At 37.2% G+C, this 17,047-nt stretch overlaps 1 protein-coding gene across 3 annotated transcripts in view; it reads right to left on the reverse strand.

Moving 5' to 3' along the window:
• Nucleotides 1-8,736: 8,736 nt before the first annotated feature.
• The window catches only part of PPP3CA (protein phosphatase 3 catalytic subunit alpha), a 317,625-nt gene continuing 309,314 nt past the window's right edge, over nucleotides 8,737-17,047 (reverse strand). Inside the window, exons 13-14 of one of the 3 annotated variants that reach the window (XM_039468188.2) lie at nucleotides 14,475-14,504; nucleotides 8,737-11,356 (exon numbers count right to left, since the gene is read on the reverse strand). In XM_039468188.2, coding sequence (XP_039324122.1) covers nucleotides 11,160-11,356; nucleotides 14,475-14,504 — 227 coding nt within the window. In that variant the 3' untranslated portion in view covers nucleotides 8,737-11,159. The remainder of the gene's footprint in view (nucleotides 11,357-14,474; nucleotides 14,505-17,047) is intronic. The other 2 variants (XM_074396500.1, XM_039468189.2) reach the window with 2 other exon arrangements.

Consider the following 17,047-nt stretch of genomic DNA (forward strand, 5'->3'; position numbering starts at 1 on the left):
AAGGGGGAAAGAAAGGGTTTCAGTGCAGATGACCTGGTTTGTGATGGAAAAAGAGGTCAGGTATAATATAGCATTCCATTTCATTTCTAAAATGAAAAATGCCTACATATTTGCAGGATAAGTCTGGTCTTCTGATTCAGCCAAGGAGGTCAGGTCAAAACTCTATTTTTTAAAAGAAATAGATTGTATAATTGGTTGCTTGAAATTAATTGGAAGTTGGTACAATTGGAGAACCATTTTCCCTGAAGACTCATTCCTCTTAAATTGAGCAAATTTCAGAAACAAACATTAAAAACCTCATGTTGTCTTCTAATTCTCAAATATTTTATTGTGTGTGTTTCCTGTGGACATGTATACATGAAACTTCCTAGGCTTGTGTAAATGGTTCATACCAGGCTGTCTCTGACTACTGATCCCCTAAATGAAAACAGCATTTTCGAAACTATCAGTGAACTAGAAAAAGAAGGAATGATTAGAACTGCAATTGTAACACTTTCAGATTCAATGTCTTCTTTATATAACAAGTATATTTTATCTGTTATTTGGTTTTATTAATTTCTTAACATTGAAATTTATATATAGTAAAACTAGCTTTAGTTTTGATGTACATTTCTGATTTTTAACACATGTATAGATTGATATAACCACCACCACAACCAACTAATAGTTTCACTACACACCAAAATTCCTTCATCCTTTCTGAAAATGGAATCTTATACTAAGTAATCTTCCAAGAGTGACTTCTGTTTCGGTCAACTCTTCATCGTGCTTCCACATGTCTTGTGATAGCTTTTGTTCTGGGCTGTCCTTTTGAGGCTGTTTCCGATGATAGTTTCAAGGCTGTTTGTTAAGACAGAGGTACTGTCTCCGTCTAAGGCTAAAGGAACATTTATTTCTTGACCAGGATCCTGAAGATTTTGTCTTTTTTTGAGGCAAATATTGGGCTTAATTGCTTGGAGCTCCCTTTATAAGGCTGTTGAGGGGAAGAGGTGGGGATTCTTTTTATTTGAAACAAAGCCTCGCTCCATTGCCCAGGCTGGAGTGCAGTGGCACCAACTCATCTCATTGCAACCACCACCCCATGGCTTCGAGCAATTCTCCTGCCTCAGTATCCTGAGTAGCTGGGATTTTAGTCACCTATGGCCACATCTGGCTAATTTATTGTTTGCATTTTCAGTAGAGATAGGGTATTGCCATGTTGGCCAGGCTGGTCTCAAACTCCTGACCTCAAGTGCTTCACCTGGTTCAGCCTCCCAAAGTGCTGGGATTATAAGCATGAGCCACCGCACCTGGCCGGCCAAGCCTGTGGGCTTTCTAAGGTAGAGTTCTTCAGATGTGACAAAAACTCAGTGTACATGGTGTTTATGTGGGTGTGCTAGAGGAACTGACTGAATCCTGAAGCACATGCTGGCTGCTGTGTTGTGAGTAATAAAGTTCTTTGTTTCTGACCCAGGAGTCTCATCTTTTCTGTCAGCATCTATGACACTGACACTATGGTAGGTAAAATTGTTAACTTTTAAGCAAGATAAAGCCTCAGACTCTTCACAATGCTTAACACTTTCTCCACCTAATCCATTTTGATGCCTTAGGTAATTTTACGTAGCAGTAGTGTATCAGTTTCCTAGGGCTATTATTAACAAACTAGCAAAGGTTGGGTGGCTTAAAAACAACACAAATTCATTTTCTAGGGGTTTAATGATCATAAGTCTGAAATTAAGGTGCCAGCTGGGCTATGCTCTCCCTAAGACCTGTAGTGACATCTTTTTTTTCATTCCTTCTGGTTTCTGGTGGTTTGCCAGAAACCATTTGTGTTTCTTGGCTTACTGCTGCATAACTAAAATGTCTGTTTTCTTTGCCACATGGCGTTTTCATATGGCTCCTTTTATAAGGACCCCAGTCATATTGAACTGGGAATCCACGCTATTCCAGTATGACCTCCTCTTAACTAATTAAATTTTCAATGGCTCTATTTCTAAATGATGTTACATTGTGAGGTATGGGGGTAGGGACTTCAACATATCTTTTTATGGGGGGAGGAGCAAAATTAACACATGAAAAGTGTTATTGCTAAGTACTATTCCATTAGATAGATGTACTACGTTGTGTTTATCTATTTGCCTGTTGAAGAACATTTGGTTTATTTCCAGATTAGCAATTATGAGTGATGTAGCTAAATACTTGTATACAAGTTTTTGTGTGAACATAAGTATTTATTTTTGTAAGGTAAATATCAAGGAGTGGGATTGCTGGGTCATGTAGTAACTTTATAAGAAACTGTTCTCTAGAGTAGCTGTATCATTTTTGGATTTCTACCAGGAATATATGAGTTCCGGTTGCTCTGCCTTCTTATAAACACTTGACATTACCATGTTTTGTGTGTGTGTGTTTCTTTTTTCCTATTCAAGTAGATGTATAGTAATATCTCTTTGTGGCTTTAATCTGCATTTTCCTAGTAACTAATGATACTGAGCATCTTTTCATATGCTTGTCATCCATTTCCAGCCTGTTTGTTTAATCTTTTGCTCATTTTAAAATGTGTTATTAAATTTGGAGAGATTTGTGTATATTCTGTATACAAATTGTTTGATAGATATGTGATTTGAACACATTTTCTTCCAGGCAAATGTTTGTTCTTTCATTTTCTTAAAAATCCCTTTTACAAAGGAAAAAAATGTAATTTTGATGTAGCCTAATTTATCATTTTTTTCCATTATGGTTTATGCTTTTGTCATCATCCATGTGAACTCTTTGCCTAACCCTAAGTCACAGAGATATTGTTCTATGCTTTATCTAAAGATTTTATACTTATTATTTTAGATTTTGTAAATCCATGGTCCATTTTGACAGGTTAATTTTTGTGTAAGGTATGAGGTAGAGGTGAAATTCCTTTTTTCTGCCAATGGATCTCCAATTGTCTACCATTAATTTGCTTAAAAGTTATCTATTCACCATTGAAATATCTTTGTACATTTCTCAATTGACCATTTATGAGTCTATTTCTGGACTCCCTACTCTGTTCCACAAATTTATGTCTCCATCCTTTCATCAATATCATACTTTTTACTACTATAGATTTGGAGTAAGTTTTAAAACTGGGTAGTATGAATCTTCCAAATTTGTTGGACTTAGAAAAAGCATATTGGCTACTCTAGTTCTTTATTCTTTCTATAATATATAAATTTTGGAATCAGTTTGTCTATATCTACAAGGAAATCTTGCCAGGGGTTTGATTAGGACTGCATTAAATCTAGACAGCTGATTCATTTGAGAATTGACATCTTAGTAAGTCTTTGACTTACTAGTTAATTGGCTATATAGTAAGTCTTCCAATCAACTGAGTTCTAATGAACTCAGTGCCTTTCCATTTTGTAGGTGTTCTTTTATTTCATCAGCATCTTATAATTTCTGTTTTTAGTTTTATACACATCTTAAAGAACTTGAGGAAAAAGCCTATTATTTGTACCTACTTGCTGTTATCTCTACAAAATTCACTCAATAACTCTCCCCTTGTTGTTTCTACCATTTTAAAAATACAAAGTCACAAACTTTCTCCAATCCTTATTAGACTCTTACACGGAAAGATTCAGCTTAGCCAAAAGAAATATAAGTATTTTTCTTTCGTCCTTCCCACCTAGATTTACTATAACTCAGTCAAGGTAGTGGTTACATTACTGTGGTAAGCAATGAATTCAGTTTTGTCTTATTTATAGGCTACTTTGTAGTTTTTTCCAGTAGTCAAAGAGTGTTGCATGAGGAAGTGATGCCAGGACGTGACCATCCTTTGCAACCACAGGGATGGAAGCCAATAGAAGAACAGTGTGAGAAGAACGGAAACATCCTTGATGATGCTGTTGAGCTACCAAACTAACCTTGGGGCCTGTAAGTCCCAGATGTCCTTTTCCAGAAATTGTAAATGTCTCTGTAGTTTGAACCTGGTTAGGTATTTGGTTGCTTGCAGCCAAAACACCTCCTGATACGAACACTGATTTAGCTCCATCCTAGCTTCTCATTCTCATCACTTTTTGTGCCCCACCCCCTCCTTTGCTTTAACCAAGTCGTCCACATATCACTATTTTTCTGGATCTTTTCCTCTGCTCTCACTTCTTCTCTCACACTGGAGCTCCTTCCACGCCTCCCCAGCCTCTCCGGCTTTTCTCTGGTTGGTGTAACCCGAGTAACTGCAGCCAGATCCCCTGGTTCCCACACTGGGGAGTTGAACCCAGGCCATCTGGATGAACACCAGGAATCCTAACTGCTAGGCCACCACAGGAACAGGGTAGCTGCAGCTAGAACTTAGGCTTGGCCTTCCTAAGCCCACAGAATGGCGAAAGGGGTCCCGAGGGCGCAGTGAGTTTTACCGATCAAATAGAAGTCGTGGGATCAAAGAGTGTGCGAAACTGCAGTTTATTAGGCAGAGTGAAAGGACAGCTCCCACGCTTTCGTAGGAGAGGATCCAGAGAGGATTCCATTCCAGGCTGGGGCTGCTCGAGTTTTTACCCCTGAGTTATTTTCTCCTCATTCACGTTCTCCTCCAATGAGAGGGGTTCTTTCAAACTTCCTCTGGATTGGGTGATCTTTGACTCCATGACCAGGTTGGCTACTGATTTATAACCTTGAGTCACAGAGCTCCCACCTCCAAGTTCCAAACTTGGGGAAATCGGAGACAAACCCTCTACCTGGCCTGTCAGAGGCGGGAAAGCTGAGACAAGACACCTAGCAGGCCAGAGGCAGGAAGGCGAAACAAAGGGCCCTAGCCAGCAGGTCGGGAAAGCTGAAACAAAGGGCCAGAGGCAGGAAAACCGAGAATTCCAGCACTGGAAACAATACCCCCAGCCCAGCCGACCTGGGGAAGTCCCTTTAACAGTCCCTCAGTAGTAAGATTCCAACCAAGTAAGGTTTGCCTAGGTTTCTCTGACTACACCTACCGTCTCAGCCCCAGACACTCACAGGTGCTCACACATGCACACATAGTCTTCACCTATGGAATATCTGAAGCACTCATGTGACTGTGTGTGCTGCTGAAGACAGTAACTAAAGTTTACTGAGTATCTATTTTCTTGCCGGGCAACATGCCTACTACTTTTGGAACCCATGCAAAGCTTATGAACTAATTACTGTCATTGTCTTCATTTCACCAAGGAGAAAATGAGTTTCTTAAGGTCACACAGACATCTAATAAATATCAGAGCTATAAAAATTCCAACCCAGGCCTAATTGTAGATCAGAACTGGTGTAAAGTACCTTATAAAGAAGTGAATACGTGTGGCACCACACTGATTTCTTTTCACTGCCACTGCATATTGTAAGAGACTAGATTTTGTCTTGAATTTCATTGTACTCCCTTCTCTGCCACAGGCCTAGCAGTGATAGCTACACAATAAATGCACCCAGCTGATCAGGTGGTCAGCCCTCTCCCCAGGCACTCTCATGTGCTCCAGTGTGGTCTTCCTCTCTCTATAAACACACCTATCTTTATTAGCCTTTGACTAGCCCTGTCAGAACAGTATGAGTTAACTTTTACTAAGATGTTAACAGCTGACAATAATTAAAAAAAATTTTTTTTTGGAGAAGGTGCTTTTGAATTTAAAGGAATGACTCAGGTTAAAACTTCTGGAAGGTAAAGGGTGGTGAATATATATTCAAAGGGCATTTTGTGAGCAAATTCTGGCAAGCTGATGGTGATAATGGGTGTGGTTTTTATGGTAAGGTGGGGTGGGGTGAAAGAAGGAATCTTTTCAATATGAAAGCATTCCACTCTCTTCAAGGCACAGGCAGCTTTTTTTTATTGATTCTTCACCAGGAGTCTTCAGATACTCCACCACCACCAATCTCCTTTTCCTGGGTGAAGTCTAATACACTAAAACGACAACAAAAAAAAAAACCCACCGCTTCCTTCTTAAAACCTTTTAGTTGTGAATGTTGTATTACATACTTAAATAATTCCCACATTTTTGTGTAAATTCATATCCATTAAACTATAAATGAAAATTAAATTCATCATGCATAATCCTGTGTAACAGCCATGATAAGCAGTAAAATATTTGCCTGTGCTAGAAAATCTGTAGAAATAAAAATATAGAACTGAATTTTAAGTTTGCTGTAGAGATAGATTAGACCAGGTTTCTCAACCTTGATCCATAAGAATTTTGGTGGATGCTTATTAAAATGTAGGCTCCACTCCAGACCTTCAGGAACCAGGAAATTCTTAGGAGGAAGAGCAGGAAACATTGAACTGGGGTAAGTGGTTCAGCTGTTCTTCAATATGGGTTTGTCATTTGGAATCTGGGGGTGCCCCACACCATAAGGCTGTGCCAGAAAACATTTTCCTTCTCCTTCCTTCAGTCCCCTTCTTCCAAGAAACACTATGCCAGGCAGTGTTTCATCCGAAGAATGCAAAGATAAGCAACAATGCTCACTGCAGTGACAGACAATAAACAATTATATGCAGTGGATTCAGTGCCGAAACAGAGGTAGTACAGGATACTGCATGCTTAGAGAGGAGGAAATGACTCATTCCCGTATTTAAGACAAAGCTGACATCTGCACATAGAAGATGCTTGAATACAGACCCAGAGGGTTGAGGAAGCCTGGTGTCTTCCGAGCATTTAAAAAAGTCCACTATGGCTGAAGCTCTGGATCAAGTTTGGGGTAGATGAGACTGGCAGGAATCAGATCGTGAATACACTTACATCCCACCTTGTAAGACTCAGGACAACCTGGAGTTTTAAGAAACCTCAATGTTTCCAGCAATTGGTATAAAAATATTTGAAAATATAACATGATGAGAATGCCTTATGACAGAAGTTTAAGTCAACTTTGTGCTGAGCTAATATTCTGTAATAGTTAATTAAAACTCTGATAATGTAGCGGAGACTCTTTTCAGCTGATATACAGCAAAATTCATAAAAGAGCTGCTTTGGTTGATACAGAAAGCTCAGTCCCATGGCAGTACTCCTGGAAATAAAAGCTTAAACAGTTTGCAAATCAAAGTTCTGTGCTTTCAGAAGACTGCATAATTGCATGGATATTTAGAATCTTGCTATTGAAGGGAAATTTAGGTATCATCTAGTTCAATGTCTACCTTTGAAGAGTTTCTTCAACTACATCCAGTATAACTTCTTCCAGGCAGCATCACTCAGGTGTCTCTGGCACTGAATAAAGTCTGCCCAGGGTTTAACACTTGCAGCCAAGGAGAGGCACTTGAACTTTCCGGCAGCTTACGCTCTTGTTAAGCAGAGTCATTCTTCAGCAACTTCTCTTCTATGGTAATTAGGCATCTTTCTGATTTAAAGAACGTCTTTTGGGAGAACCAACTCGGTATTACATCTATCATGACGTCTGCTGCTCACCTTTTAAGTTTCTTCAGTCTTTCCTTAAAACAGACTCTCTCTCCTGTGGGCTCTCCATTTTCCCACATGCATTTCAATTTGTCAGTGTTGCCTCTTAAGATTTCCATCCCCAGATACAGGTAAAACAATACTTTCACTACTTACTGCTACTCATTTCTATGTAAGCATTTTTTAAAAAATATTTTTTTTCATGAAAGGGCCTAGCTAGGGTCTTTTCTGGTTAATATACAAAGAAGGAATATCCATGAAACAAAAAGTAAAGAGCAGCTCAGCATTGAGCCTGACAATGACTCACTGTACAATGGAATGCTGACATTTAACACTGTAATAAAGCCTGGTATGTTGTTAAGATTGCCAACATTTGTGTGTGTGTATATGGAAAAAATAAGAACCTAAAATAGTGAAAGGAACAGGGCAGAGGCCAGGAGTTTCAGCAATGAATAAAAGTGGAAAGCCACATAACAAGGGCAAAGGACATCTCTTCAGTTGCGGAGATCAACTAAAGAGACTTTAAATTGATCAACTTTTTGTTGAACTCAAAGGGCTTTCAGTTTTGAAGAAACTGGTGGGGTAAATTTAAAGGTCCCCTTTTCTTAATGGAGTGTGACAAGAGGGGTCCAGTAAGTGAGAGACATGACGCAGTCAAGTAAAAGTGTGAGACATTTAAGTAAGACCATTCCCATGGTGCCTCTATGGGGCTGACTTCATGTTGGGGGCCCTGGTTTCTGGACAGAAATATGGATCTGGTGAGGGTGAGAGGGAAGGAAGTGTTTCAGGCCATTCTGAGGATTTCAGCTTTACCATGACACCATGTTCTCGGCTAATGCCATGAGATACTTCCAGGTTTGACATCATCCCAAGTCCCACACCGTAGATGAGCAGAGATGTTTCTCGTCCTCTCCAGTTTGTTCTCCTCATTGCACAAGTTTGGTCTCTGAAGATTTTTCTTTCTTTTCTTCAAATTCCATTTAAGAAGCATAGAAGTAGAGGACATTTTAGAAAGAAACACAGTTGATGCAGGGTCAGTCAAATCTAGCTCTTCATCCTTGAAAACACAGATGAAAATTCAGCAGAGTTTGAATCCCATGAGAGTGAAGTCACCCTGGGACTGGGTGCAGGAGGACGGGGGACAGGAGGTGGTTTCTGTGTGTATGTCTGTGTGTAACCAGATGTAGACTGGTACAAGCAATGAAAGAATTCTACAATTTCTCCAAAAGTGAAGGAGAGAGACCTAATAATTGATGGTCTGGAAGTGTTGCCACTTTTGGAGAAATAACTAGTTCTGTATTAACTTTTTTTGAGAGACCAAACTATTATGCAAAAATACACAGTATTTACTTTCCTAACCACTGATCAGAAACACCAAAGCAATACTCACATCAACTGCTTATTTTAATGTCAAATGTTTATTTCTATGCCATAGTTGCCTCAGCACAATTTGTAAAAGAAAGGAATCCAAAAAAATGAATTTTAGTCAGGATATTTTCTCTGCAGTTATAAGAAAGAAAATAAACACAATGATACCCGAACCATCGTTTCTTGCACATCATTCTAATAAGTTGCATCTAAATATTTTCCTTGGCTGCCACTTTTTTCTAGGATGGAGAAATATCCACAGGAAAAAAATGTCTGCATTAATTAAAATAAATTCGGGATAGTCTTTGCCAGACTATATCTAGAACATCTTTGTTTTGGGATGCTATACCACTAATTGCCATATCCTTATTATTTAATATAACAGGCATACTTTATTTTACAAAACAAAGTGCACTGAAGATGAACAATGTTAGAAACAAACTGAAATTGGGTGTGTCTTAAATCTTCGGGTGATTAGATAGTAGCTGAAGCGTGGGAATACAAATTTTCTTATTAAAACAAATGCAACTCTCTTCTGTGATGAAAATGCACTTAGTAGCCTAATACTTTTTGCTTTAGCAAATAGGGCATCCAATACAACTGAAACAACCTGATAACAAATTAATTTTAGTTTTCAATAAAAAGGAATGCTCTGGTTTCTTAACTGGCTCCTCAAGGAAGCCAGAAGACGGCATCTGCTCTTTAAATCGACTTCTCTTATCTGATTTGAGACACAAATCCACCAAGATTCTTACAGTGGAAGTAGGCACCACCCCTCAGATCACGAGGCCCCTAGGAAGAAGCCTGTTGGAGTCAACCTGTGATGCATGGTGGTGGGCCAGCACCTAGAAGACACATGGTGGTTGTGCACATAAATCCCTTCAGCGGACTCAGTGGAAGGATGAGAATTCCGTAAGTTCATGCACATTTTATTGAGTAGTAATATAAAATGCTTTTTCTTTTTCATTGTTACAAGTGCATGCTTTGATTGCCAACATATCAGAAGTCAAATTACAAAGGCAAGGCTTTAGGCTGTAGTGAATTACTTGGGCACTTATACAATTGTTAAAAAATATGAATGGACTTTTGTTGTTGTTTTCAGAATGAACCAGTTGTAACCCGTAACTGATATACAAAGGGAAAAAAGTGAAAAAAGTACATATTTTGTGGCACATGACAGAACAGAACAAAATAACTAAACTGTTATGACGTTAACAGTTACCATGCATTTAGAGTTTCACATGTAACTACAAACTTATTATAATTTCACGAGGTTTGCTAAACATGCTAACCATCTACATGTGCACTGACAAGCTTATGTTAAAAACTTTAAAGAATACTCTCCCCTTTAGATTTTTTCAAAGCTTTTTTTGATTACAAAATTTCAAAGGCATTAAGCATCTTAGAGAATATAAAGTACGCCAGTATACATACATTTCCAGTATATGTCAGACCACTAAGCGCATTACAGTCCCATACAGGCCGATACAGCCGTTTTTTTTTTTCTTAAAAAACATGCATAGGCAGATTTTTTTTTTTTTACAGAATATAGATGCTTTATCACTGTACTTAATATGGTGTCTTGTTCACTATACTTAAAAATGCACCACTCATAAATATTTAATTCAGCAAGCCACAACCAAGACTTGATTTTATCAACAAAAATCCCTAAATATAAACAGCAAAAAAAAGATAGATGTAATTATTCCAGTTTTTTTTTAAACTTAAAGAAAAGATATTCATTGCCAAATTAATAAGATAAGTGTTATATGGAAAGAAGGGCATTCAAGCACACTAAAGAAACCTGAGGTAAGCATAATCTGTACAAAATTAAACTGTCTTTTTGGCATTTTAACAAATTTGCAACGTTATTTTTTTTTCTGTTTTTTTTTTGTTTTTTTTGTTTTTTTTTTTTTAAGACTGCCTAATTCAGTTTATAGCCATTGTCTGACAAGAGTAGCAAAACATTATCAATAAATAGTCCTTAGTTTGTACATCATTTTGTTAAAAATGTTTGATGTCATCCATTTTTAGTGCTGCGACTGTAAACGTACGATAGAGTAAGAAATTAGACAAAGTTTTCATGTCCAGTAACAGAATAAAAGGCCTTTCATTAACCTATCTAGAAGTCCCCAATGCAGTAGGAAAACATGTTCATTCCCCTAACATTGCAGTATATACTAGCATTAGCTTTCTTTTTAAATTTTTTTTTTCTCTATAAGCATTTTTAAAAGGCATACCCAAAAGAGGTGTTTAATCACCACCCCCACCAAAATATAGTTTACTATCTCTCTCCCTCTTTTTTAATGATAGTGTAAACTGAATCCAATTCCTGGCCCCCAGAGCAAATAAGCTACTGTCAGAGGCAAGAACATCCAACTGCTGATATGCAGCAATCCCCATCATGCCCTGCAGCTCAAAAAAAAAAAAAAAAAAAAAGTGAACAGGAAGTGGTCACTGAATATTGCTGCTATTGCTGCCATTGCTGTCCGTGCCGTTAGTCTCTGAGGTGAGAGCCTTGTTGATGGAATTAAGGTTGGCGTCAGAGGGCATGGCATCTCTGCGAGGTGGCATCCTCTCGTTAATTCGGTCTAAGCCCTTGGCTTCCTCGAAGCTAGTGATCTTATGTTGTGGTGAAAATCCTTTGATAGCTAAACAGAAAACCATTAAAAAAGAAAACAGAATTATCCAAAGGAAAACAAAAAGTACAGCTGTTGCAGCAGGTGATGTTAGAGATTTCGCAGTGAGAGGGAATCCTTCAGTGAAGAACAAAGTGACGGGACCTGCACACCACACAACAGACTCCTTACCATACTCGGAGGTAACCAAAGGTTTGAAAACAGCCAATGTCTCTTGCCAACCAAAATGTCCTCTTGAAGTTATTAAGATTGAAGTTATTAAGCATTTCTCCTGTCTTCATGAACGTTTAGATTAAAGAAATCCAAAGTGGACACATAAAGAGGAAAGTTGCTTTCAGGGACTAGCCTCTAGAACCAGCATCAACTGGCTACAGCATTAGCATGATTAACTGCATTAAACACCTTAGCCTAGACAGGCTGCAGCATGTCCCTCTTTGTATTCTTCCATTGCGCTAGTAATGGCAAATTCAGTGGAATCACTATGCCTGGTATACCTAAAAACCTAGTAAAGGGCTTAAAGCAGAAGCTAGAAGGAGCTAGAAAAGGAATTAACCAGAGCATTTCCATGCCATTGCAGAACCCCAGAAAGAACTTCTTGGCAAGCAACTCAATGATGGCATGAAAAAAACTGAAATTATAAACTCCTGTTTCTCCACTCAACTTTGGAAGCATGTGGAGTGAGTGAAAAGAGAAATTCAAAAAAGTCAAGATAAGATCACTAAGTAGAAACGCACTGTCTGCCCTTCAGCAGTGAACAGGTCAAACTGATGTTCATCTGGTATCCATTACTGCCTAAGTAAAAGAAAAACTCAGTTGATCAATGGAGATGTAAGTGATGGTTAAATAATAACAAGGAAAAAATGCCTTTCACAAGATTTAGCAAAAATGAATTGAGCTGGTTTTGGTCCTATTCAATCAAGACATGGAATTCTCAAAGTGGGAATGATATTTAATTTTGTTTGTTTGTTTAACGTCATCTTTAGTGTGCTACAGAGAAAGTTAAGGCATTTGTACAAAAAACTTAATGATTTCTTCAGTGAGTATACCAACTGGTGAGCTGCAAATAAAACACATAAATGGGGAACCAATGACATCAGTTTGCTTTACTCCCTGCGAAGTGCAAACCAGGTATTTCAGGGCCAATCACCAATGCTCACTGGGCTGCATCACCATGGCTGATTGAGGACAATTTCATGGTACCTTTATCCTCCCAACCTTATTTGGGGCGGGGGAGCAGGAAGGAAAGCAGTTTCAAGCTGCAACTTTACCAGCCATTCCTACACAAATGTGCAGTGCCTTTCGTTAGTATGGATGAGATTCCTAAAAGATATACACAGTCGTTTCAATACTTATTAAACGATGAGAAATACTTCTCCCCCGTCTGCATTTTAAAGGTTAGCATAATGGTGATTAGTCAACTGTGAGAGGAATAAGATGGGGACATGGGGAAAGACCAAGGCCCAAAGCAAAGCTTCTTAATTCTTCTCTAATTTAGTCATCAATTGCAGAATAATAGAGCTGTCTAACGAGCACCCACCCTGAAAACTAACTCAATTATTTTGAAGTACAAAAGAATGGCACGAAGTGGTACTCTACTGTTTTTTTAGACTACTGTGAATATAATTTCATCATAATTAACAGGTACAACAGTTTGTCATCATTATCATTTACTAAATGATTTAATTAATTGACATGGTAAAAGTGGAATTTCTAGGTTTTAAAAGCCAATAGGGTGGCAGTGTTAAAATTAAAAATCTAGCTAGAACAATGCATACTTCTGGAATGGGGCTCCATTTCTAATCATTTTTGTCCATCCTGGTATGGAAGAATGTGCTCTGCTGTAGTTGCTGGTCAGACAATGGGTATTAGCAATTTACATTGGTAGTATACTTAACACAACACAGAGTCACAGAAACCACAGAAAACAGCCAAACTATCAACAAGAATGCACACTGCAGATTAGAATTTGCCAAGAGGAATAGAGAATTCCCACATAAATAGCAGTGTGTTCACTGCTATTTAGGAAGCAGTTGTATTTTCTCTTACAGTGCTATCGTTTCCCCTGCTATGTCCAAATCATGTACAAATTGGAGGAGTCTGAAGTGGCACTTTTTACATCATACCAAAGGACCATATGCACATAATTTTGAGAAAAACAAAAAAGTTACCTTGCAAGAACAAAATACAACTGAAGAATTTTGTTTTAAAGGGGAACTTCAAATTATTATTTTTGAAATTTCCAAACGATATGGTATGTATCATATTAAAACCTATTTTGATACGCAGTTCTCTTATAACTGTGTATTTAAAAAGCAGTCAGTAAAAAGCAATTACTAAAGAGTTGAATTCTACTGTCCTTGAGCAGGGCTAGGACACAGCTGGAGATGGACACTTCTTGATTTCCCCTGCAGCTCCTGGTACAGTGCCTGGCACAGAACAGACACTCAGTACACATTCATCAATTGAGTGTTACTTGATACTCACTATTCTTGTTATCGGCCACTTCCACAGCCACTAAATACTTTTGAACTCTACAATATTTTGCTGGTGATAATTCTCATACAAATAGCAGTAGGTTGAAATTTGATTTAAGATTACCAGAACTGTTCATCTCATATACAGCTGTCTCATGTTGGACTGTTTTTTAGAGACAAAAATTAATGTTGAACTACAAAGCACTATTTAAATGAACATTTTTTTTTTTCCTTTGGCTACAAACTTCTGAAGACTAGAATTAAGATGGCTATTTTTATTCTCTTCAGTGCTTCCTGAAAGTGATTTGAGGGAGGGACATGGTTCAGCTCACAGATTACTGTTTTATAAGCTACTGGTCAAAACAGCTGCCATAACCCCCACCCCACATCATTCAAAATATATAATCCTTTTGTTTTCTGTGATTAGACTATTCATCATATACAAAAGTCAAACATAGCTTTAAGGGAAAGAAACAAACAAACAAACCATAGAAGGACATTTTCCCCTTTAAAGCAAGAACATTTTGGTTAATACTGAGCCACAACTGTTAGCTCAACACCCACACACTCTGTACAAGCTACAGCAAAAAAATGAATACACCCAGCAGAGCCCTTATCTGTTGCAGGTACAACAGAAAGGGGACTGGCCAATTTACCTTCATCAGCCTCAATAGCCTCAACAGTAGCTGAAGAGAAGAAAGGGGGTGCAAAATGAATGAGAAAAATGAGCAGAGGATTTTTTAACTCTAAGAACAAATCAGTGACCATCAAAGGAGCTAAGAGAACTAATGTTCCTGTAAGTGCTAGATTCTGGCACACATAACAAAACAGAAATGCTAAAATGAAAGAAAAAAAAAAAACACCACAGAAATTATGTTTAATTTATGAGCTGGATATGCCTATCTGAATTAAATGCTTAGGTTTTTGCCCATTAAATAAATAACAAACAATTAACCCTTGAGGAAAACACTTAGGAAAATTTCTTTTACATGAACCGAATTGTAAGGGATTATATAAATTTCAACTGTGCTTCTGACTCTCACGGGCTACTGTAAAACCTCTGCTATGCTTGGTGATTTCGTTTAAAAATGCCAGACAAAATGTCAGAATTTGAAGCAGTGCTACAGTATCAGTGGGATCATTCACAGTAGCCAATATTAAATAGCACTATTTCCTAATGTGATGCAAAAGCAGGGGGATTCAAATTTACAGGAAAAATAAAAATCAAAGTGTCTAGGGAGATGATGCATGTGACTCCTTAAAGATAAACACATCAGGCATGATTAGATTTGGGGGTCGGTGGGTAGGAAGAGGGTGAAGGAAAAAGAAAAAAGGAAACAAATAATATAGTCTGGACTTCTTTTCCCAGCAAGCCCAATTATGTTTTCTTTTCCTTATTGGAATATTCTTTTCGGAAGTAAAATTCTTGAAATGTTATAAATCAAGTGGTAATGTGCCAGTAGTGGCAATAATTCTATCAGCATTTTAAAGAATAGGCAGCCTAAATACTGAAAACTCATATATCTGTATGAGGGTTCATATAAATATGCAGCAACAGCATATTTCAGAGGCAGAACTTTAAAAGCTCATTGCTTTATCAGCAATTTATGTAATAAGGTTAGCATCTAAACTTTCACTATGTAAGTGTATGAGTCTTTCTATGTTATTAAGGTTAGTTTACTCTTCCCTAATTAAATCTTAAAATGCAAAACTTCTCTATAACTCTGATATGTTTAATATTAAAATTCTACCCCTTGACTTTAATTTGCATTTTTCTTATAATTCAAGATTTTAAAACTATAGCAACTGCAAAAATGTGCACTATAATTTACTTACAGTGGATTCTAGATTCCTTATGATAAAAATGGAGAATGGTTACCACCATGGAGAGAAGAGCTACATAACAAAGACGTTAGGAGTTTCCCCTTTTAGACTGAAGGACATCGGGCAATACATTTTGGAGTCGTATCAATGTCTGTGGTTTAAAATATATAGGAATTTTTCAAATCCATATAGAAAGGTTCTATATGTCTTTTATATGGATGTGTGTTTGTGTATAGGTTCAACACAGAAAAACACAAACCAATGGATTTAAAATAAAAGAAAACTGAATAACCTAAGTAAAAACACAGGTAAAAATCTGGAAATGAAACAAAGAACTGGAAAAACTTAGGTAACTTAAGTTTAAAAGTAAAGCAACACATCCAGAATCACACAGCACTGACATATTAGAACTATGTAGTGCCCACTATTAAATGTTCTAAAGCAAATGTAGTCCACAGTTTCTGACAATATACCTGCTGTATCTTAAATTGTACTCATCAGAAACTAGATTTCAGTCAGTCAGGTAGAGAGTACATTTTGGACATGTAAATAATCCATTTATGCTCATGTTTTAGTGAGATGTTTTATTTGGTAGAAAAACTTTTTTTTTACAAGTTGTTAAAAAAGTTCCTAGCAGTAAATTTAAAGTGGGCGGTTGCAGGGGGTGGTTTACTTCTCAATACTATGTGTCTTCGTAGTTTCATTTTAAAATATTTTTCTTTTTGTAAAAACTCGAAAGACACTGATTTGGAATACATTCATCTGAAAATAAAGAAAGTAATCGTGATGCAGCCATGATGTGAACATTCAGAAATACTCTATTCATGAAGTTGATTACTCTTCATGTAGAAGTGTATCTAAATTCCATAAATAAGAATAGCGAGTCTTCTAGGTTGACAGGTAGGGATAGAAAATACAAACAAGATTCAAGGAAAGATACAAGAAAATAAGCAAGAGGCTGAGAATGTTTTGAAAAATTTCATAGCATATTTTGATTTTAATTTTTTAAAGCCTCATCTAATAGCAATTTTCTATTGTTTAAATTGTACTCTAAATGTTAATATCTATTAAAATTGATAACAAAAGTAACAAAAGCGAAAGAATATATAGAACTGTGCTGCTAACATGGTAGACACTAGCTCCTGGTTTATTTAAATTAAAGTTAATACAAATTAGGTAAAATAAAACATTTAGTTTCTCGGTTATATTTGCTATATGTTCAACAGTCATATGTAGCTTCTGTATAGATACAGAAATTTCCACTATCACAAAAAGTTCTGTTGGATGGTACTGGTCTAGAAAGCTTCACATTTTGACAAAAAATCTGTATTGTAAAGGTAATGTTACTTTTTTTCAAAAATAAAATGTGGTTCTACTCAGTCTCTTATGTTTTCAACTGATAAAT

Source organism: Saimiri boliviensis, chromosome 3 (assembly GCF_048565385.1).
Source record: "Saimiri boliviensis isolate mSaiBol1 chromosome 3, mSaiBol1.pri, whole genome shotgun sequence".
Lineage (NCBI taxonomy): Eukaryota > Metazoa > Chordata > Mammalia > Primates > Cebidae > Saimiri > Saimiri boliviensis.